This window comes from Trachypithecus francoisi, unplaced genomic scaffold, assembly GCF_009764315.1.
Source record: "Trachypithecus francoisi isolate TF-2019V2 unplaced genomic scaffold, Tfra_2.0 Lachesis_group0, whole genome shotgun sequence".
NCBI lineage: Eukaryota > Metazoa > Chordata > Mammalia > Primates > Cercopithecidae > Trachypithecus > Trachypithecus francoisi.
This window is the reverse complement of record NW_022681453.1, coordinates 11380134-11402981: the sequence shown is the minus strand read 5'-3', so window position 1 is coordinate 11402981 and position 22848 is coordinate 11380134. Positions and strand designations below refer to the sequence as shown.

At 38.0% G+C, this 22848-nt stretch overlaps 1 protein-coding gene across 47 annotated transcripts in view; it reads left to right on the top strand.

Annotated features, from left to right (window-relative positions):
• Positions 1-22848, top strand: part of MBNL1 (muscleblind like splicing regulator 1) — a 227871-nt gene that overhangs the window by 176687 nt on the left and 28336 nt on the right. For 43 of the 47 annotated variants that reach the window (XM_033203847.1, XM_033203950.1, XM_033203856.1 and 40 more), the window contains 2 exons: positions 1300-1470; positions 18591-18791. In XM_033203847.1, the coding sequence (XP_033059738.1) occupies positions 1300-1470; positions 18591-18791 (372 nt within the window). The remainder of the gene's footprint in view (positions 1-1299; positions 1471-18590; positions 18792-22848) is intronic. The other 4 variants (XM_033204069.1, XM_033204060.1, XM_033204018.1 and 1 more) reach the window with 1 other exon arrangement.

Below are 22848 nucleotides of genomic sequence, written 5' to 3'. Positions count from 1 at the left end.
GGCTAATTTTTGTATTTTTAGTAGAGACAGGGTTTCACCATGTTGGCCAGGATGGTCTTGATCTCCTGGCCTTGTGATCCACCTGCCGTGGCTTCCCAAAGTGCTGGGATTACAGGCGTGAGCCACCATGCCCCGACCTATAGTAAGGTTTGGTTTTTTGGGGTGGGTCCTTCCGTCCGTCCTTCCTTCCTTCCTTCCTTCCTTCCTTCCTTCCTTCCCTCCCTCCCTCCCTCCCTCCCTCCCTCCTTCCTTCCTTCCTTCCTTCTTTCCTTCCTTCCTTCCTTCCCTCTTTTTTCTCTTTTTTTTTTTTTTTTTTTTTTTTGAGATGAGCTCTCACTATTTGCCCAGGCTGGTCTCAAACTGTGGGCTCAGGGGATCTCTTGCCTCAGCCTCCCACAGTGCTAAGATTACTACTAAACACATGTGATTTCTCTCCATTATTTCAGTCCAGGCTATGTTCATTGGTAGGATGGTCTGGGTGGTATATATTCAAGGAAGGTACTAGAATGAAGTGCTGAGGACAGAGTACAGAGGTAGTGCACCACCATTCCTGGTTTATAACAACTTAGTTTCTCCATTTTTAAAAATTTTGGGGGCGGTAAATATATCCGTTTCTTATTGTTTCATAGATTTTGTGAAACGGAGAAGACTAGATTTATCTTTGAAAAGTTAAAGGCCACATTTTCACCAATATTTCATTATACTTACTAATCTCTATATAGAGTGGGAACACATGGGAGTTTTCTTCTTTTTAATTGTAAATTCCTAATGCATGGGCTGGTAAAGCCTAGTAGTAATTTTAATTTTATTTGTTATTAGATAATTGTAAAGGTGTTTTACTGAAGATACAATGTGTCTTGAGTCCTCTAAGTTCTTTTCCTAAGATTTCAGTACAAGTGAAAATAAATTATATAACTTTGATTCTTAAATCATTAAATTTAACCAGGAAGATATTATGAAAGAAGACTGATATTCTTTATTTGATATTCTATGTTTTAGTATTACCCTAGCAGTTGGTAGATTTTTAAACTTGAATCTGGAAATATTATTGCTAATGTTATTAAAATAATTGAAACTCTTTAAGCTTTTAAACTTTTTCAAATGTCTCAACCTCTCATATTGATAATACATTCTGGTGAATTCATTACTTGTTCTAAATGTATGATCAAATGATATGGACAGTGCATTGTGTGAAAAACCCATGGTACGTTCAAATGGGTGGTTTGCATTATATTTTTTGTCATAATTCGCTGATTTTATTCTTTTTTAAGCTGACATTTGCGGCTTTTGTTTTTATAGGGCCGTTGCTCCAGGGAGAACTGCAAATATCTTCATCCACCCCCACATTTAAAAACGCAGTTGGAGATAAATGGACGCAATAACTTGATTCAGCAGAAGAACATGGCCATGTTGGCCCAGCAAATGCAACTAGCCAATGCCATGATGCCTGGTGCCCCATTACAACCCGTGGTAAGCATGTTTTCAGTCTTCACTCATTAAGTTTGTAATTCAGAGTGCTCAGTTTTAGTTCTAAAGTGATTATTGCACCAGATCAATTGAACACAGACAAGAATTTCAGTTGCTTTACCATTTTCTAGCAAAATTAAGTATCAGTCAAATGCTGGAACAATTTATACATTGTGTAGGTACTCATTTCTGGCCAGATGACATGGACATTTACATTATAGCATTTGTTTTCCTCTAAATTTTTCTTCAAAATAAATCCCAAGACTGGCAGGTGTTAAAATGGTCTGTGTTACAGTGGTCATCTAACTCACCAATATAGTCAATATACATTTTCAGCCACCTTTAGAGGTAATAATGATATTTAAAATTGGTATGTATGGTCTTTAATTTTGAGAATAGTTCTCCCTTTCCTTCCTCCTTGAAAAGAATGTGTATAGTTCTTTTTCTTGAAAAGGCACCTTTCTTATTCTTCTGTAATTTAAGTTGAAATTATTTCATAGCTACAAATGCTAGGAAAATTCTGACAGTAGTAAATCAATATCATAGACTTGGAAGTCTCATTAAAGGAGAATTAATCAGGGGAGGCTGAAACTCTGAGGGCTTAAAGAGCTAAAGTTGAAAAACTGGGTGGTCACAGATATTTAATGTTTGCTGAGCAGTATATATGGATGACTCTTGCTTTGAAACACACGTTTCTATTTAACTGTTTGGATTTCTGGAGTGTGTGTGTAATAAATGACTTTAATAATCTCTTCATATTTATTCATCAAAATGTAAAAGATGGTAAGAATTAGTGTTAGGTTGAAAAAGGTGCTTTCACGTTAATTGTGATATAGTAATTCTACATTTAAATTTAAATGCATGTTGAAATTTGCAATGATCCAGAATATATCTGCTAGTAATTTATGTCACTAGCTTATATGCAGTATTATGGGGTCATGGGAATGTGAAGACCCATGTTTTTCTGGTATGCTAACTGTAGCATGGTGCTAATTTTTTTCCGAGTGCATTCTAAAACCTGAACTCAATGTAATTATTATTCTCTTTTAGAACTTAATGCAACAATTATTCCAAAAGAGTGGGGGACTGCGTTTCAAGGTGGAAGGATCTCCACATTACATGGGCAGTGATAGCAATGATCAGTTCTATACAGTTGAAGTGAGAGAATATAAGTAATTATGTGTCTGTTTTAACCTGATCTGTTTTTTCCCCCCATTATTGAGGGCTCAGTTAAAAATGAGATAACTTATTTTTGTGACATCTACTAATTTCACATGCCTGTATTGGAATAGCATGAAGATTTCCACTTGGTTAAAAAAAAATAGCTATCACCATTCTCTGACAGCATGTATGACAAAAGTCTCATTTGCACTTGGCTCTCACATACAGTTTCAAAGATCTGATAAGTCTTTGGGGTGGCTACCACCTTAGTTGCTCTAAGGCCTGTCCTTGATGTGAAGATACTTTGTTCTACTTAAACATTTAAAGCATGCTTACCACCAGGCTGTACCCTCTCTGTTGATGGGGAGCACCTTTGAGATCAGCAAGTGTGGTTCTCAGATGGAAGAGGAGAACACTGGCCACCACATTAACTGACCTAGTCCTTGTGTCTGACTCTGAGGGCCATTCTAGGGTGTCATATGTGCAGTCCTGGGAAAAACTGTAAACAATGTTTATGCTCTTTGAAATACTACTAACAAATATATTGTTTATGAAATCTCTAAATCACAGATTTCTGAAACTATCAGAATAATCATCATATTTTCTGATGGTTTTATTAGAAAATTCTCTGCTTAGAAAAATTATTTTTATTAGTTGTGAGCACATTCAGGCTTTATGTTAATTTTTCCTCATATGACTAGATTTGAATGTGGAATTACCCTTCTGCTAAAGGTATCCTGAGATCATTGTCTAAAAATACACTTTATTCAGAGATGACTTTGTAATAAGTACAGAAATCATTTTAATTATTCAATTTTAAGGCATTTGGGACTTTAATGACTGTAGAGAAAACTTTAGTACAGGAAATTTGCCTTCAGAACCCCACCTGAGACTTTTTTATCCTTTTTATAGTCAGCCCTGTTTTGATGAGGGTAATGACATGGAGATTCAGAAATGAATGGAATGGTCATCATCAACTGCTTACTGGGAGTTTAATGTGGGCCTTACAAATAGGGATTTTAACAGGACTAGAAGAAGCCAGGTGACTAATGTGGAAAAGGGTTGCTGCTCAAAGAGAATGGCCACTACTACAGATGAGTGTTTGAAAACATGGCATTAACTTGGATCCAACCCAGGTAGTGGTCATATCAAAGAAGATAATACTATGAGCACTTCCATACCATCAGCAGTATTCAGAGTATCTGAGCGGTGACAAGACTTTTAGTCAAGTAAGTGACAGCATCTGACTTCTCTAGGGTCAGTCAGTTTAGCTCCCAAACCTTGGAGGAACAGGAAGGAGAGAGGGAGACAGCAAGGCCTAAGCATTACATTTAATATCTTCAGAGGACGACACGGGGCTAACTTGGGGAATGCAGGTATCTGTAGGAAGGTTTCCCATTTTCATAGGCTTTGTGAGCTTTTATTGAAATGTACCAAGCCAAGAATCAGAAACCGGACTTAAAATGTTTGAGACAATACGTTAGGGGCTTTTATAGTACTTGGCACTTTTTATATATTAAATCCTTACAAACCATCCTTTAAAGTAGTAATGTTACCCTAAATTTAGAGATAGACTGAGAAGTTCAGAAGGGTTAAGAAATTTGCTCAGGTTACACAGCTAGTGAGTAGCAAGGCCAGGATTTTAACCACCCTGTTCTGCTTTTGGCATTCATGATGTGGTAGCACTAATTGGAGACACAACATTAGCCAACTCAGCGTCCTTGGTTGATTCATTAAGATCTCTAACCTAGCTGGATGTGGTGGCTCACACCTGTAATCCCAGCAATTTGGGAGGCTGAGGCAGGAGGATCACTTGAGGCCAACAGTTCAAGACCAACCTGGGCAACATAGCAAGACCTCAACTCTACCAAAAAAAAAAAAAACAAAGAAGAAGAAGAAATAGCTGGGAGTGGTGGTACATGCTACTCATGCTACTCAGGAAGCTAAGGCAGGAGAATCACTTGAGCCCAGGAGGTTGAGGTTGAGGCTGCAGTGAGTTATGATCGCACCACTGCACTCCAGCATGGGTGGCAGAATAAGACCCTGTCTCTAATAAAAAAAAAAAGAGAGAGAGATCTCTGACCATCTTCAACAAATAGTGAACAGTTTGAAATATATTATCTACAAGGTTTTAACAATCTTATAATGTAAACATAATCTCATTTCATAAGATGAGAAAATAAGTAGTAGAAAATGAATGATTTAATGTTTCCACACAGATTAATAAATCTAATATTATAAATTATAGAATAATTGATATTCTGCTGTCATTTCTAAACCACTAATAAAATGCAAAATGATCTTTTTTTAAAATCATATGTTCTTTGATGACAAATGGAAGGTCTATAATGTTTAATTATTGAAATTTTATAAAATAAAACTTCTGGAATTATCTGAGCAAGGTGGCCAAATAGGAGCACCTCTGCTCTACAGCTCCCAGCAAGATCAATGCAGAAGGCGGGTGATTTCTAAATTTCCAACTGAGGTACCCAGTTCATCTCATTGAGACTGGTTAAACAGTTGGTGCAGCCCACAGAGGCTAAGCAGGAGCACGGTAGGGTATTGCCCCACCCGAGAAGTGCAAGGGGTCAGGGAATTCCCTTCCCTAGCCAAGGGAAGCCGTGAGGGACCCTGCTGTGAGGGATGGTGCTATCCAGCCCAGATACTACGCTTTTCCCACGGTCTTCACAAACCTCAGACTAGGAGATTCCCTTGGGTGCCTGCACCACCAGGACCCTGGCTTTCAAACACAAAACTGGGTGGCCATTTGGGCAGACACTGAGCTAGCTGCAGGAGTTTGTTTGTTTGTTTGTTTGTTTCATACCCTAGTGACTCCTGGAATGCCAGCGAGACAGAACTGTTCACTCCCCTGGAAAGAGGGCTGAAGTCAGGGAGCCAAGTGGTCTTGTTCAGCAGATCCCACCCTCATGGAGCCAAACAAGCTTAAGATCCTGCTGGCTTGAAATTCTCACTGCTAGCACAGCAGTGTGAAGTCGACCTGGGACTATCAAGCTTGGTAGGGGGAGGGACATCCACCATAATTGAGGCTTTAGTAGGTGGTTTCCCCTCACAGTGTAAACAAAGCCGCCAGGAAGTTTGAATAGGGTGTAGAAACCACCTCAGCACAGCAAAGCCACTGTAGATTTGCTGCCTCTCTAGATTCTTTCTCTCTGGGCAGGGCATCTCTGAAAGAAAGGCAGCAGCCCTAGTCATGGGCTTGTAAATAAAACTCCCATCTCTCTGGGACAGAGCACCTGGGGGAAGGAGCAGCTGTGGGCACAGCTTCAGCAGACTTAAACATTTCTGCCTGACAGCTCTGAAGAGGGCAGCAGATCTCCTAGCACAGTGCTTGAACCCTGCTAAGGGACAGACTGCCTCCTCAAGTGGGTCCCTGATCCCTGTGCCTCCTGACTGGGAGACACCTCCTAGCAGGGCTCGAAAGACACTTCGTATAGGAGAGCTCCAGCTGGCATCTGGTGGGTGCCCCTCTGGGATGAAGCTTCCAGAAGAAGGAATAGGCAGCAGTCTTTGCTGTTCTGCAACCTCTGCTAGTGCTACTCAGGCAAAGAGGGTCTGGAGTGGACCTGCAGCAAACTCCAGTAGACCTGCAGCAGAGGGTACTAACTGTTAGAAGGAAAACTAACAAATGGAAAGCAATAGCATCAACATCAACAAAAAGGACGCCCACACAAAAAACCCATCCGAAGGTCGCCAACATCAAAGACCAAAGGTAGGTAAATCCACGAAGATGAGGAAAATCCAGCTCAAAAAGGCTGAAAATTCCAAAAAACAGTTTGCCTCTTCTCCTCCAAAGGATCACAACTCCTTGCCAGCAAGGGAACAAAACTGGACGGAAAATGAGTTTGACGAATTGACAGAAGTAGGCTTCAGAAGGTGTGTAATAACAAACTCCCCTGAGCTAAAGGGGCATGTTTTAACCCAATGCAAGGAAGTTAAGAACCTTGATAAAAGATTACAGGAACTGCTAACTAGAATAACCACTTTAGAGAAGAGCATAAATGAGCTGATGGAGGTGAAAAACATAGCATGAGAACTTCGTGAAGCATACACAAGTATCAGTAGCTGAATCAATCAAGTGGAAGAAAGGATATCAGAGACTGAAGATCAACTTAATGAAATGAAGTGTGAAGACAAGATTAGAGAAAAAAGAATGCAAAGGAATGAACAAAGCCTCCAAGAAATATGGGACTGTGTGAAAAGACCAAACCTACGTTTGATTGGTGTACCTGAAAGTGATGGAGAGAATGGAACCAAGTTGGAAAACACACTTCAGGGTACTATCCAGGAGAACTTCCCCAACCTAGCAAGACAGGCTGTTTGGGCAGACACTGAGCTAGCTGTAGGAGATTTTTTTCATACCCCAGTGGTGCCCGGAATGCCAACAAGACAGAACCGTTCACTCCCCTGGAAAGGTGGCTGAAGCCAGGGAGTCAAGTGGTCTTGCTCAGTGCATCCTACTCCCATGGAGCCCAACAAGCTAAGATCCACTGGCTTCAAATTATCGCTGCCAGCACAGCAGTCTGAAGCCAACTTGGGACTACAGAGCTTGGTGGGGGGAGGGTGTTTGCCACTACTGAGGCTTGAGTACGTGGTTTTCCACTAACAGTGTAAACAAAGCCACTGAGAAGTTCGAACTGGGTGCAGAAAATTCACATTCAGGAAATACAGAGAACAACACAAATATACTCCTCGAGAAGAGCAACCCCAAGACATGTAATCATCAGATTCACCAAGGTTTAAATGAAGAAAAAAATGTTAAAGGCAGCCAGAGAGAAAGGTCAGGTTACCCACAGAGGGAAGCCCATCAGACTAACAGCAGATTTCTCTTCAGAAATCCTACAAGCCAGAAGAGAGTGGGGGCCAATATTCAACATTCTTAAAGAAAAGAATTTTCAACCCAGAATTTCATACCCAGCCAAACTAAGCTTCATAAGTGAAGGAGAAATAAAATCCTTTACAGACAAGTAAATGCTGAGGAATTTTGTCACCACCAGGCTTGCCTTACAAGAGCTCCTGAAGGAAGCACTGAATATGGAAAGGTAAAACTGGTACCAACCACTAAAAAAAATACCAAAATGTAAACACTATCGACGTATGAAGAAACTGCATCAACTAATGGGCAAAATAACCAGCTAGCATCATAATGACAGAATCAGATTCACACATGACAATATTAACCTTAAATGTAAACAGGCTAAATGCCTCAATTAAAAGACACAGACTGGCAAACTGGATGAAGAGTCAAGACCCATCAGTGTGCTGTATTCAGGAGACCCACCTTACATACAGATACACAAAGTCTCAAAACAAAGCATGGAGGAATATTTACTAAGCAAATGGAAAGCAAAAAAAAAAAAAAAAAGCAGGGGTTTCAATCCTAGTCTCTGATAACACAGACTTTAAACCAACCAAGATAAAAAAAAGACGAAAGAAGAGCAGTACATACTAGTAAAGGGATCAACGCAACAAGAAGCACTAACTATCCTAAACATATATATGCACCCAGTACAGAAGCACCCAATTCATAAAGCAAGTTCTTACAGACCTACAAAGAGACAGACTTCCACACAATACTAATGGGAAACTAACACCCCACTGTCAATATTAGACAGATCTTTGAGGCAGAAAATTAACAAGAATATTCAGGAATTGAACTCAGCTCTAGACCAAGCAGACTTAGCAGACATCACAGGACTCTCTACCCCAAATCAACATAGTATACATTCTTCTCAGCACCACAAAGCACTGACTCTAAAGTTGACCACATAATTGGAAGTAAAACACTCCTCAAAAGGTGCAAAAGAACAGAAATCATAAACAGTCTCTCAGACCACAGTGCAATCAAATTAGAACTCAGGATTAAGAAACCCACTCAAAACCATACAACCACATGGAAACTGAACAACCTGCTCCTGAATGACTACTGGGTAAATAATGAAATTAAGGCAGAAATAAATCAGTTCTTTGAAACCAGTGAGAACAAAGACGCAATGTACCAGAATCTCTGGGACGCAGCTAAAGCAGTGTTTACAGGGAAATTTGTAGCACTAAATGCCCACATGAGAAAGCAGGAAAGATATAAAATCAACACCCTAACATCACAATTAAAAGAACGAGAGAAGCAAGGGCAAACAAATTCAAAAGCTAGCAGAAGGCAAGAAATAACTAAGATCAGAGCAGGGCTGAAGAATAGAGACACAAAAAACCCTTCAAAAAATCAATGAATCCAGGAGCTGGGTTTTTGAAAAGATTCACAAAATAGATGGACCACTAACCAGACTAATAAAGAAGAAAAGAGAAGACTCAAATAGACACAATATAAGTGACAAAGGGGATGTCACCACTGATCCCACAGAAATAAAAACTGTCATCCGAGAATACTATAAATACGTCTATGCAAATAAACTAGAAAATCTAGAAGAAATAGATAAATTCCTGGGCACATACAACCTGCCAAGACTAAACTAGGAAGAAGTCAAATCCCTGAATAGACCAATAACAAGTGCTGAAATTGAGGCAGTAATTAGTAGCCTATCAGCCAAAAAAGCCCAGGACCAGACAGATTCACAGCCGAATTCTACCAGAGGTATGAAGAGGAGCTGGTACCATTCCTTCTGAAACTATTCCAAACAATAGAAAAAGAGGGACTCCTCCATCACCGATTTCACGAGGCCAGCATCATCCTGATGTCAAAAGCTGGCGGAGACACAAAAAAAGAAAATTTCAGGCCAATATCCCCGATGAACATTGATGGGAAAATCCTCAATAAAATACCAGCAAACTGAATCTAAAGCACAATAAAAAGCTTATCCACCATGATCAAGTCTGTTTCATCCCTGGGATGCAAGGCTGGTTCAACATACACAAATCAATAAACATAATCCATCACATAAACAGAACCAATGACAAAAACCACATGTTTATCTTAATAGATGCAGAAAGGTCTTTAATAAAATTTAACATCCCTTCATGCTAAAAATAATAAACTAGGTATTGATGGAATGTATCTCAAAATAATGAGAGCTATTTATGACAAACCCATAGCCAATATCATACTGAATGGGCAAAAGGTGGAAGCATTCCCTTTGAAAACTGGCACAAGATAAGGATGCCCTCTGTCACCACTCCTATTTAACATAGTATTGGAAGTTCTGACTGGGGCAATGAGGCAAGAGAAAGAAAGGGTATTCAGGTAAGAAGAGAAGAAGTCAAATTGTCTCTGTTTGCAGATGACATGATTGTATATTTACAAAATCCCATCGTCTCAGCCCCAAGACTCCTTAAGCTGATAGGCAATTTCAGCAAAGTCTCAGGATACAAAATTAATGTGCAAAAATCACAGGCATTCCTATACACCAATAATAGACAAACAGAGAGCCAAATCATGAGTGAACTCCCATTCACAATTGCTACAAAGAGAATAAAATACCTAGGAATATAATTTACAAGGGATATGAAGGACCTCTTCAGGGAGAACAACAAACCACTGCTCAAGGAACTAAGAGAGGACACAAGCAAATGGAAAAACATTCCATGCGCATGGATAGAAAGAATGAATATCACAAAAATGGACATACTGTCCAAAATAATTTATAGATTCAGTGGTATTCCCATCAAGCTACCACTGACTTTCTTCACAGAGTTAGAAAAAAAAAAAAAAAAAAAAACTACTTTAAATTTCATATAGCACCAAAAAAGAGCCTGTATAGCCAAGACAATCCTAAGCAAAAAGAACAAGTCTGGAGGTATCACACTACCTGACTTCAAACTATACTACAAGGCTACAGTAACCAAAACAGCATAGTACTGGTACCAAAACAGATATATAGACCATTGGAACAGAACTGAGGCCTCAGAAATCACACCACACATCTACCACCATCTGATCTTCGACAAACCTGACAGAAACAAGCAATGGGGAAAGGATTCTATATTTAATACATGGTGTTGGGAAAACTGGCTAGCCATATACAGAAAGCTGAAACTGGACCCCTTCCTTGCACCATATACCAAAAGTAACTCAAGATGAATTAAAGACTTAAATGTAAGACCCCAGACCACATAACAAGAAGAAGACCAAGGCAATAGCATTCAGGACATAGGCTTGGGCAAAGACTTCATGACTGAAACACCGAAAGCAATGGCAACAAAAGCCAAAATTGACAAATGGGATCTAATTAAACTAAAGAGCTTCTGCACAGCAAAGGAAACTATCATCAGAGTGAACAAGCAACCTACAGAATGGGAGAAAATGTTTGCAATCTATCCATCTGACCAAGGGCTAATATCCAGAATCTACAAAGAGGTTAAACAAATTTACAAGAAAAGAAAAAAAAAATCAGCAACAAGTAGGCAAAAGACATGAACAGACACTTCTCAAAAGAAGACGTTTATGTGGCCAACAAATGTATGAAAAAGCTCATCATAACTGGTCATTAGAGAAATGCAAATCAGGGTCCGGGCGTGGTGACTCATGCCTGTAATCCAGCACTTTGGGAGGCCGAGGTGACCGAAATCGAGACTATCCCAGCTAACACAGTGAAACCCTGTCTCTACTAAAATTACAAAAAATTATCGAGGTGTGGTGGCACACACCTGTAGTCTCAGCTATTCAGGAGGCTGAGGCAAGAGAATTGCTTGAACCTGGGAGGCGGAGGTTGCAGTGACGCGAGATCACACCACTGCACTCCAACCTGGGTAACAGAGAGGCGCCATCTCAAAAAAAAAAAAAAAAGTGCAAATCAAAACCACAATGAGATAGCATCTCACGCCAGTTAGAATGGCGATCATTAAAAAGTCAGGGAACAACAGATGCTGATGAGGATGTGGAGAAATAGGAATGCTTTTACACTGTTGGTGGGTGTGTAAATTAGTTCAACCATTGTGGAAGACAGTGTGGTGATTCCTCAAGGATCTAGAACTAGAAATACCATTTGACCCGGAATATACTCAAAAGGATTATAAATCATGCTGCTATAAAGACACATACACATGTATGTTTATTGCAGCACAATTCACAACAGCAAAGACTTTGAACAAACCCAAATGCCCATCAGTGATAGACTGGATAAAGAAAATGTGGCACATATACACCATGGAATACTGTGCAGCCATAAGAAAGAATGAGTTCATGTCCTTTGCAGGGACATGGATGAAGCTGGAAACCATCATTCTCAGCAAACTAACGCAGGAACAGAAAACCAACACCACATGTTCTCACTCATAGGTGGGAGTTGAACAATGAACATATGGGCACAAGGAGGGGAACATCACACACTGGGGCCTGTTGGGGGTTTGGGGGGCAAGGTGGGGGATACCATTAGGAGAAATACCTAATGTAGATGACTGGTTGATGAGTGCAGCAAACCACCATGTCACATGTATACCCATGTAACCTGCACGTTCTGCATATGTATCCCAGAACTTTAATAAAAATCAAAAATAATCAAAAAAATAAAACTTCTGGAATCTTCTTCTGAATTATTTTTTTTTTACTTTGTCACATACTGTCTGGTGCAGATTTTATGCAATGAAAAATTCCTACATAATTTAACCAAAAATAGGCTGTATATCGTGGCTTACAACCTGGAGGCCGCTGATAGATTTCTTTAGTTCATCTCAGCCAACTGTCCTTCAGAAATTCTGTTGTTTCCCGGCTCTCTTCATTGTCCTCAAAGAGCTCTACATAAGCAGTGGTTATAAAGAGCTTTGCATGATCTCTGGAATTTCTCTAGTAGTGGCCTTTACCTGTGATCCCAAAGATAGCCTTGGCTATCCATAATTTCTGATGCAGCTATTCTTCGGGTACATAAATTCAGTGTCTCAAGGTAGATAATTTGTGTAGAAATCCTGTGCACTTCATGAATTTTGAAATAGCCTGGGAATAGAGAAATTCAATTTCTGGTTTTAGCTAATGTCTTGAGAGCTTCTTTGCTGCTTCTGTCACCTAGATAGACTTTGCTGTCATGTCATGTTCCAAGCATTTGTTGCCAGTTGGAGGCAGAATGCTTTGAAGACATCATTTGTCACGCTTCCAGGAACACCTAGAATTCTTAAATAGTTCTTTGATTCTTTACTTTCCATTTTATCCAGGTAATGGTTGAGATAAGGCCACTTTATCCCAAAGTGTTTCTGGTAAAATGTTTCCATGTCAGTTTCTCTGAGTAGGCTTTCATCCGTCCTGCTGTTCTTACTGCCTGTTTCCATTAAGGAGCCTGTGAATCCTCAAGCAGCCTGAGAGAATGGGCCCAGGATTTTAGGAACTAGGCCATGCCTGGTTGATACGTTTCTACTAGGAGGGCCAGAGTGTTCTTTATTTAAATGTTTGTTATTTTGGTAAAACTGGATTGAAGGATGAAGTGAAACTAAGAATGAAGGAGATACTCATTGATTTATCCGGTCACAAATCAGTCTAGGAGCAAAGTTATAACAGTATCTCTTATTTTATTCCAGTCATTTGCTATCTTTTTTTTTTTTTTTAAGAGAGAGGGTCTCGCTTTGTCACCCAGGCTAGAATGCAGTGGTGCAGTCATAGCATACTGTAAGCTCGTACTCCTGGGCTCAAGTGATTCTCCTGCCTCAGCCTCACAAAGCTGGGATCATAGGCCAGACCCACTGTGCCTGGCCCTGCTTTTTTAGAAAAAAAGAACTTTATAACATGAATTTGTTGATACCTCCTGTTAGCTTTTGGCACTGTTTATATTCAAAATAGCTCACTGAGACTAGTTACAGGGTTATGTCTACCCAGAAACATGCTTTTATATACCTTGATTATGTGCTTTTTTAAAAAAAAAGCACTTTATATTTTATTGCTTTATATAGATACATATAATCTAGAAAAATATGACTTAAAGTTTGTGTTCTGTGAATTTCAGTGTATACTGATTACATATTTCTGTTACATATACTCCCTCCTCTTTTTTTTTATTATTCTCAAACATTGCAAAACAAACAATGTTCACATGGTGTTTTAAGATAAATGTCAGCCCCTGTGATATTTGCAACATTACGACATGGTAACTACATTACTGAAACTTAGAAAGCTTAATATAAAAAATTGCAAAACAAAAAGAATAAACTTTGGACAGGTATATTACAGATAGTAATTATTAAATTTTGAGGTAAAGAAAGAAAATAACAATCACTTTTATTTCACATTCAAGTATATATTCTAAAGAATATTTAATGTGTTTGCTTGTTTCCATGACAGAGAAAAGCAGTTAGCAAATCCATTAGTATATATGTTAAGTAAATGTTTGTAGAGGATCTGTATAGATGCTAAACGCAGCACATACATAACATGAACAAGACATAAGGCAAAAGTCTGCCCTCTAGGAGCCTCCAGTATTGTCAGACTAGAGGAGATATTCAGATAAACCCATGCAGTGGTATATGCTGCATTCAAGTAATTAGGAGTTCATGGGAACAGAGGGTAAGAAAAACCCCTTCATAGTTTGAGATGTGGATGGATCAAGAGAAACTTACCCGAAGAGTCTTAATTCTTGAAGCACAATTAGGGATTAAACAGATTGGCTAGGCATGGGTAGCATTCAGTGTGGAGGATAAACCATGTTTAAAAGAAAAGAGCCATAAGGGAACATGTATCCTTAGAGACCTTACTTACAATCAGAAAAGTGTACCTGTATCTGTAGAAAACGACATAGTGTGTGGAACTAGAATCACCTAGGAGCTCTAAAAAAAATACTGCCACTTACCAGAGATTCTGACGAGTGAGGAGTGGCCAGGGCATTCACGGTTTAAAAGTCCTCCGGGTGATTTTAATGGACACCTGTTTCATTGTGTGAAAACCACTTTGTCAGAACCACTTGGAATCAGACACACCTGTGGTCACATCCTGGGCCTTCGATTCACTCATTTGTGTCTATAGACACATAATCTATGGACAGTAGGGAACTAAACAGATCTCTTCTGATCTCTACCCCTCAAAAAACACAACAGAAAAAAAAATTACCAAGGGAATTTATACTCTACTGTTGTAAGGATTAAATACAATAAATAGCACAGATAAAGCACTCAGCATGACGCTGACACACAATAAATAGGGAATTACTACTAATAATCATGTTTACATAGCTAACTAGGGTCACAATATGGCATTAACACTTTGATTTATAATGAAGCCTGATTACCTTAATGTAATCAATGTCTGATTTAAAACAAACAAGTGATTAAGCAGCACCAGAATTAGTAAGTTTGTACTTTGTTTTTCTCTGGTGAGGGTGTTGGTTGGCAAAAGGCAATTATAAACCAAACTTTCTTATGTCTTCCAGGAACAGAGATACCTACAAATCATTATCACAAGAATATACTCAGTATCAAATATACCAATTACATAGTTATATGTTATCCTTCACAGAGAGAACAGGATGCCACTTGATAACAACATTGCATTAATATCTGTCTTTGAGATTCTGCTGAACCTCCTGCAGGATAGCTTTTGGAATAGAAAACTGGCAGTAGTGCAGGTCAAGTGCTTTCCTAATCTGATTAGGGCACTCTGATGGGGCTAGCAGTGACCTATCTTCAACATGGCACTCTTTGAGAAAACAGTATGACTAAAGTGATGTAACAAATTTACAAAAATTTAAAATAAATGAAGGAATGTTGCGTGTGTGTTTGTGTGTGTGTGTGTGCGTGTGCCTGTCTGTCTGTCTTTTGGAATCAAGTTTCATAGTATAAAGCTAGTTATTGATTGTCTGCCTATTCAGCAAATAGCTCTGCTTATCGAAAGAGGGAACAATTTGAGATAATGCTTGCTGAATAGTTGATGTTTCACATTTTTAAAAACTCCTACAGACTTTACTTGGGGACAGTGCCCTAAAATTGTTCAGATTTGAATTTGCTCTGCTGAATTAAAGCAAAAGATCAGTTCTCTTGCTGACTCTATAGAAACAACTCAGGAAAGATTATTGCCAGTTATTAAAGCAGTATTTTTACATAACAAAAGTGTTATTCTGCCTGTAATGTGCAACAGCTGCATTATATGCATTTTTAGATTTCCAGTGTATTTTATTTGATGAGATTTAAGAGAGCTGAGTTTTATTGGCCTCTGGTCTCATTTTATTAAAATAAAAATGCTTTTCTTCCAAAAACATTTTTAAATTTGTCCTTTGCTTTTAAATAATTATAGTAGATTATGTACAGTAACATAAACATCTCAGTAACTTTCTGAAGTATACATTAAAAATGCACTATCTGGAAATACATGTTTATTCATAGTAAAAAAATGCAAAGAGAAATGATAGTGAATAGCTTCTGTTGTCCATTTGCTGAACTAGTCTGTTAGTCCCCTGACATAGACTCTTTTAGTCTTCTATGCTAAATTTCTTATAATTCTTAAATGACTAATATAGAAATTAAGGTGCTTGTCTGGCTGGATTTTCATATGCAATCTGACAATGTGTAACAAAGTACAAGTTTAACCTGAATATCCTTGAATAGAAATCCAAGTTCAACATATATTCACTATACAATCAATCCTTGTCCTGCTGCCACCTGGACAGAGAGTGGACAGTGGCGCAGCATTAAGTCAGCTGTGGCTCCGGGAAGTGTTGGTGGACAGAGACTGCCCTGGGCCCTAGTTTTTGACAGCTTGTTGATTGTTAAGATCTAGAATGCACAGATAGTTCTTGTTGTCTGCAGGTTGCTGCTTTGTGCTGGGAGGGTTGGTGATTAGAGGTGCTACTTGAGACCACTTCATCAGGCAAGAGCCATCGACCTGGCAGAGCAGCTACACATGGCATTCAAACCAACGTGTTCAGAAGCATAATTATTTTAAGTTGAAATGGTATAATCTATATTGTATTGTTTCTTCTCAGTGAATCACATTAGGTATTGTATATTCTGGTTTTTCATATTTGTGTTAGTAAAAATGTATAGCTAAATGCAAAGAGTTTGCTTCCCAAGCAATTTTTGAGGTCAACAGAAGAGTTCCCTAAGAAAGGCCTTCTTAACGTTGACAGCATTGACTTTCGGGGCTGGATAATTCTTTCTTGCGAGGGGCTGTCTTATATGTTGTAGAATACTTAGCAGCATCCCTGGCTTCCATCCGTTGAATGCAATAGTTCCCCTCCAGCTGTGACAACCAAAAATGTCTTTAGACATTGCCAGGTGTCTCCTGAGAGGCAAAACAACTCAGTTGAAAACCACTGCCCTAAGAAAAAGGGAACACTTGAAATTCATTTTATTTTTCTAAATATAGAATCAGTCAGGGCCAGAGTGAATAAAGGATATATTTTACTTTTTAACGTATTTCTTTTGTACTATAAGAATTACATTTGTAATGTATACCTTATATTGCAAAAAGTTTTGCTACAAAGCTCTCTTGAATGCTACATATATTCAGGGATCATGTAACTTCTTATTCCTATCAGATGGCAGAATTAGTTATTAATACATTATAATGTCTCTTTTATTCTAAAAAATGTTCTGTAATTCTGTTCATTACTGCTGAGTAAAGAAAATAAATTGTTAAATATTACCTTAAAGAGGCTGGGCTCGGTGGCTCACGCCTGTAATCCCAGCACTTTGGGAGGCCGAGGTGGGCGGATCATGAGGTCAGGAGATTGAGACCATCCTGGCTAACATGGTGAAACCCCGTCTCTACTAAAAATACAAAAAAATAGCCAGGTGTGGTGGTGGGCACCTGTAGTCCCAGCTGCTAGGGAGGCTGACGCAGGAGAATGGCATGAACCCGGGAGGCGGAGCTTGCAGTGAGCCGAGATTGCACCACTGCACTCTAGCTGGGGCGACAGAGCACAGCTCTGTCTCAAAAAAAAAAAAAAAAAAAAATTAAAGAACAGCATCCATTTGCCTACAAGCTTTTTTGTTTCAGAAACAAGCATTGTTACACGAAGCATTAAACTTCAAGAACTAGAATTGAGTGTCTGTTAGGAAGTTAAAAATGTACTATCGATAAGGTATGAAATTGTTGTGTTCTGTTATACTTTAAACACTAGAAAAACAAATTGTTAGATTTCAGGTAAATTAATGCTATTCAAGAACAAATATATTTTATGATATGCAAGTTTGCACATCAACAAATAGAAACAATCCTTGTATATCCATGAAAGCATTTCTGGAAGAAATTCTGTCTTGTAGCAGTTTATTCAGTTCTGCCATATGTATTTCCTTGACTAATTATGTAGCATTTCCTTAGTAGCAGTTCTACTTCAGACTTCACATTTTAGACTTGTTTTCCCTCAGTAAGGTGTGATAGACTAGTGGAACATTTATAATTTCCCCCAGAAAAATCACCATCAAGTAAGTATACCAAACACTTTATCTTATGTGCTCAGAAGACAAGGTGTCATCATCACCTTTCCCATACCCATGAGATTTATTTACAGCTTACATTGACTGTGAAACTCTTTTATCCCCTGGGAGTTCTACTTTATTTATTCCGGATCATAGGACCCTTGCAACCTATTAAGAGTTGTAAACAGGTCTTTCAAGTACATCTGACATAGCAATTACAAAATGTATTTCTTAGACAAATACCTAGAATTAAGTCAGGGCAAAGATGAAGATTAGGTGACCACAAGGAGTTTCTGCCTAGTTTATCTATTTTTCAAAAAAAAAAATTACAAGTATTGTAGACCCTTAGGTTCAAAATTCCAGTGAATAATTTAATGGATATTTTACCTGTTATATTTTAGAAAAACATTGATTTGATGAATGCTTATTTAATAAAACAGCCTTACCCTAAATGATAGTAAATGAACACAGGATTAAAGGGAAGAAGGCAAGGAAGGAAGAATGGATAGATGGATGGAGGACAAATGGTAAATGAACACAGGATTAAAGGGAAGAAGGGAAGGAAGGAAGAATGGATAGATGGATGGAGGACAAATGTGTAATTAAGAATATCAACTTTGAGCTGAGACCTGCTTGTTAAATTTTGCTTTTATTTTATTTTTCAGCCAATGTTTTCAGTTGCACCAAGCTTAGCCACCAATGCATCAGCAGCCTTTAATCCCTATCTGGGACCTGTTTCTCCAAGCCTGGTCCCAGCAGAGATCTTGCCGACTGCACCAATGTTGGTTACAGGGAATCCGGGTGTCCCTGTACCTGCAGCTGCTGCAGCTGCTGCACAGAAATTAATGCGAACAGACAGACTTGAGGTAGGAATGACTAGTTGGTGTCTTTATGTACTACATTCTAATTCTCCAAGTGTATTTTTTTGTTTGTTTGTGTGTTTCCATGGCCAAAAAGTTGTAAAAATTTTAAAACAGAGATTTTGGCTTAGGGTTTGGAACATTTTACTAGAGTATAGATATGCTGTATTTGATTAATGTAATGTTTATAAAGGCTACAACATTCATATTTAGAATAGTGGATAAGAGGTTGGACCCTAAAGTCAGATTGCCTGGTTGTATCACTGTACCTCAATTTCCTCATCTTTAAAATGGCACGTACCTCAAAGAGTTAGGGGAATATCTGGCACATAGCAAATGCCTCCTGAATGTTTGTTGTTATTGTTGCAGCTATCAAGAATAACAAATGTTATCAATCCCCTAAAAATTGTTCTCATAAAGATTAACAAATATTAGTGTCTGTAAAACATTTTACAATTTATTATTGCAAGTTTCCTCATAAGCTGTACAATATTTTGGTTGAAGTAGAAAGGAAACTTTGTTTATGAAGTGTGCTTTCATAAAAGTTTTTTGCATAATCCTCTTAAGTTCTAGAGTAAAGGATGATCAGATGCGTGGGCGCTGCTGTTGGTATATGAAAAAGATATTAAAGTTATAAATCTTACTTCAAAGTTGGTTGTTCAGAATTTCAACATGACTGTGAATTAATGAATTTGGTAAATTACAGATGTAGAGAAAAAGTGACAGCATCAAATGTACATTGAAGGTACAAACCTGTCATTGAACCCGCCTAAAGAACAAAATGACCTTTTCCTCTTTTCCCTGGTGAGGATGAGGCGATATATTTTTTTAACTTACATTTTAGATTCGGGGTATATGTGCAGGTTTTTATGTAGGTAAACTTTATATCATTGGGGTTTAGTGTAGAGATTATTTCATCACCCAGGTAATAAGCACAATACCCAATAGGTATTTTTTTCTGATCCTCTCCCCCCTCCCACCATCCACCCTCAAATAGGCCCTAACATCTGCTGTTTCCCTCTGTGTGTCCATGAGGTCTCATCATTTAGCCCCCACTTACAAGTGAGAACATGTGGTATGTGGTTTCCTATTTCTGTATTAGTTTGCTTCAGATAATGGCCTCCAGCTCAATCTATGTTATTGCAAAGGACATGATCTCATTCTTTTTTATGTCTGCATAGTATTCCATGGTATATATATATAGCACATTTTCTTTATCCAGGCTACCATTGATGGGCACTTAGGTTGATTCCATGTTTTTACTATTGTGAATAGTGCTGCATACACATGTGTGTCTTTATGGTAGAACGATTTATATTCCTTGGGTAAATACCCAGTCATGGGATTACTGGGTCAAATGATTTCTGTTTTTAGGTCTTTGAGGAATTGCCACACTGTTTTCCACAATGGTTGAATTAATTTGCACTCCCACCAGCAGTGTATGATTGTTTCTTTTTCTTTGCAACCTTGCCAACATTCATTATTTTTTGAGTTTTTAATAATAGACATTTTAACTGGCGTGAGATGGTATCTGGTGGTTTTGATTTGCATTTCTTTAATATTAGTGATAATGGACATTTTTCATATACTTGTTGGTCACTTGTATATCTTTCTTTGAAAAGCATCTGTTTATGTCCTTCACCCACTTTGTAACAGGGTTGTTTTTTGCTCGTAAATTTAAGTTCCTTACAGATTCTAGATATTAGACCTTTGTGGAATACATAGTTTGTAAATATTTTCTCCCATTCTGTAGGCTGTTTATTCCATTGATAGTTTCTTTTGCTGTGTAGAAGCTCTTTAGTTTAATTAGATACCATTTTTCCATTTTTGTTTTTGTTGCGATTGCTTTTGACATGTTTGTCATGAAATCTTTGCCAGGTCCTGTGTCAAGAATGGTATTTCCTATGTTATCTTTCAGGGTTTTTATAGTTTGGGGTTTTACACTTAAGCCTTTAATCCATCTTGAGTTGATTTTTGTATATGGTGTAAAGAAGAGGTTCAGTTTCAATCTTCTATGTATGGCTAGCCAGTTATCTTGGCACCATTTATTGAACAGGGAGTCCTTTCCTCATTGCTTATTATTGTCAACTTTGTTGGAGATCAAATAGTTGTAGGTGTGCTGCATTATTTCTAGGCTCTCTATTCTGTTCCATTGGTCTGTGTGTCTTTTTTTGTACCAGTACCTTGTTGTTTTGTTTACTGTAGCCTTGTACTATAGTTTGAAGTCAGGTAATGTGATGCCTCCAGCTTTGTTATTTTTGCTTAAGATTGTATTGGTTATTGGCTGTTCAAGCTCTTTTTTTATTCCATATGAATTTTTAAGTAGTTTTTTTTTTTTTTTTTTTTTCCTAATTCTGTGAAGAATGTCATTGGTAGTTTGACAGGAATAACACGGAATGTATAACTTGCATTGAGCATTATGGCCATTTTAATGTTATGGATTCTTCTTATCCATGAGCATGGAAAGTTTTTCAATTTGTTATGTGTCATCCATGATTTCTTTGAGGGATGTTTTGTCATTCTCATTTTAGAGAGCTTTCACCTCCCTGCTTAACTGTTATTCCTAAGTATTTTATTCTTTTTGTGGCAATTGTGAATGGGAATGCACTCCTGATTTGGCTCTCTGCTTGGATGTTGTTGGTTTATGGGAATGCTACTCATTTTTATACATTGATTTTGTATCCTACAACTTTGCTGAAGTTGTTTATCAGATCAAGGAGCTTTTGGGCAGAGACTATGGGGTTTTCTAGATAAAGAAAGAACTTGTCTGCCAACAGGGATAATTTGACTTCCTCTCTTCCTATTTGGATGCCTTTTATTTCCTCCTCCTGAGGATGAGGCAATACTTAGTGCTAATAAATTTTACTGAGAAAGTGGCAAAATGAGGCTGTTGTATGAACATAATTGACTCAAATAATTTGTCAGTTTAGCAGGAATTTAGTTAATAAGCTGATTTATTATTTATTAACTTTTGTTGCATACATTACAAAGGCTCTGAGATTTTAGCGTATTGACAGTCATATACCAAACACATGTATCAGAGGTTTAATGCTCAAAACAATCTTATCAGGAAGACACTATTATTTATTCTATTTTACAGGGAAATGATTTTAGGGGAAGAGATGTGAAGCAACTTGTTCTTGCTAGGGAGATACACCTGATACACCTGGATTTTTGAGTGATTTGTCATTACACAACTGTACTTGCTTATTAATTAACTAATGCTGTTTGCAGATGGATTAAGAGGAAACTTAATTTTTTTTAAAATATCTGAAATTATTGGATGCTCAGCATGTGAAGCAGTTTTATTCCCCCAACCTTCTAAAGCAAACCCTGAGTTCTTAATGCATAATTGTTGATTGATTAGTGGTAACCAAATAAGCAATCTGAGATGAACTTTAATGAATTAATTATTAATAGATGATATTCAAAAAAATGGTTATAGCTCTACTAAACCAATCCTCCTACATTCACAATTTTAGGTAGTTTGTTACTGGTTATATTTGGTAGTGCTTAATTGAAATGAAGACTTTTGTCTTTGGGTTTTTTCTTTTTGTGAGGAGCTACTTATTGTATTTTGTCTGTTTTCTTTTGCTATAGTCAGTACACATGGCTACCACTGCATCAACTGTGATTTGCCTTTTATCTGAATCCTGCTTCTCTAAATGCTTGATTGTAGTACAGCTTCCTGTCTTATTCTTGTTAACAAGATCGGATCCAGTGTCACAGTTCCAACCTGTTAGGATACTGCAGCGTGAAGCTCTGAGGCGCATCTTGCTGCTCTGTGCTTGTGATTTTAGACAATCCTATCTGCACGTTATTTCCTCGCATGCCAATTGCATCACGTATCGAAGTCTAAAAGACATGGCAATAAATGCACTTATTTATTAATTGATCAAATGTTTGGTCATTTGGTATTTAAATGTATACTTCTTCCTTATGAAATTCTGAAGCATATATTTGAATTTTGAGTTCCTTCTGAGGTAAAAAAATTTTTGGAATCAGTTAAACTATTGACCAGTTCTTCTTGCCACTTCTTTCTATCTTTTTACTGCAACTTGTT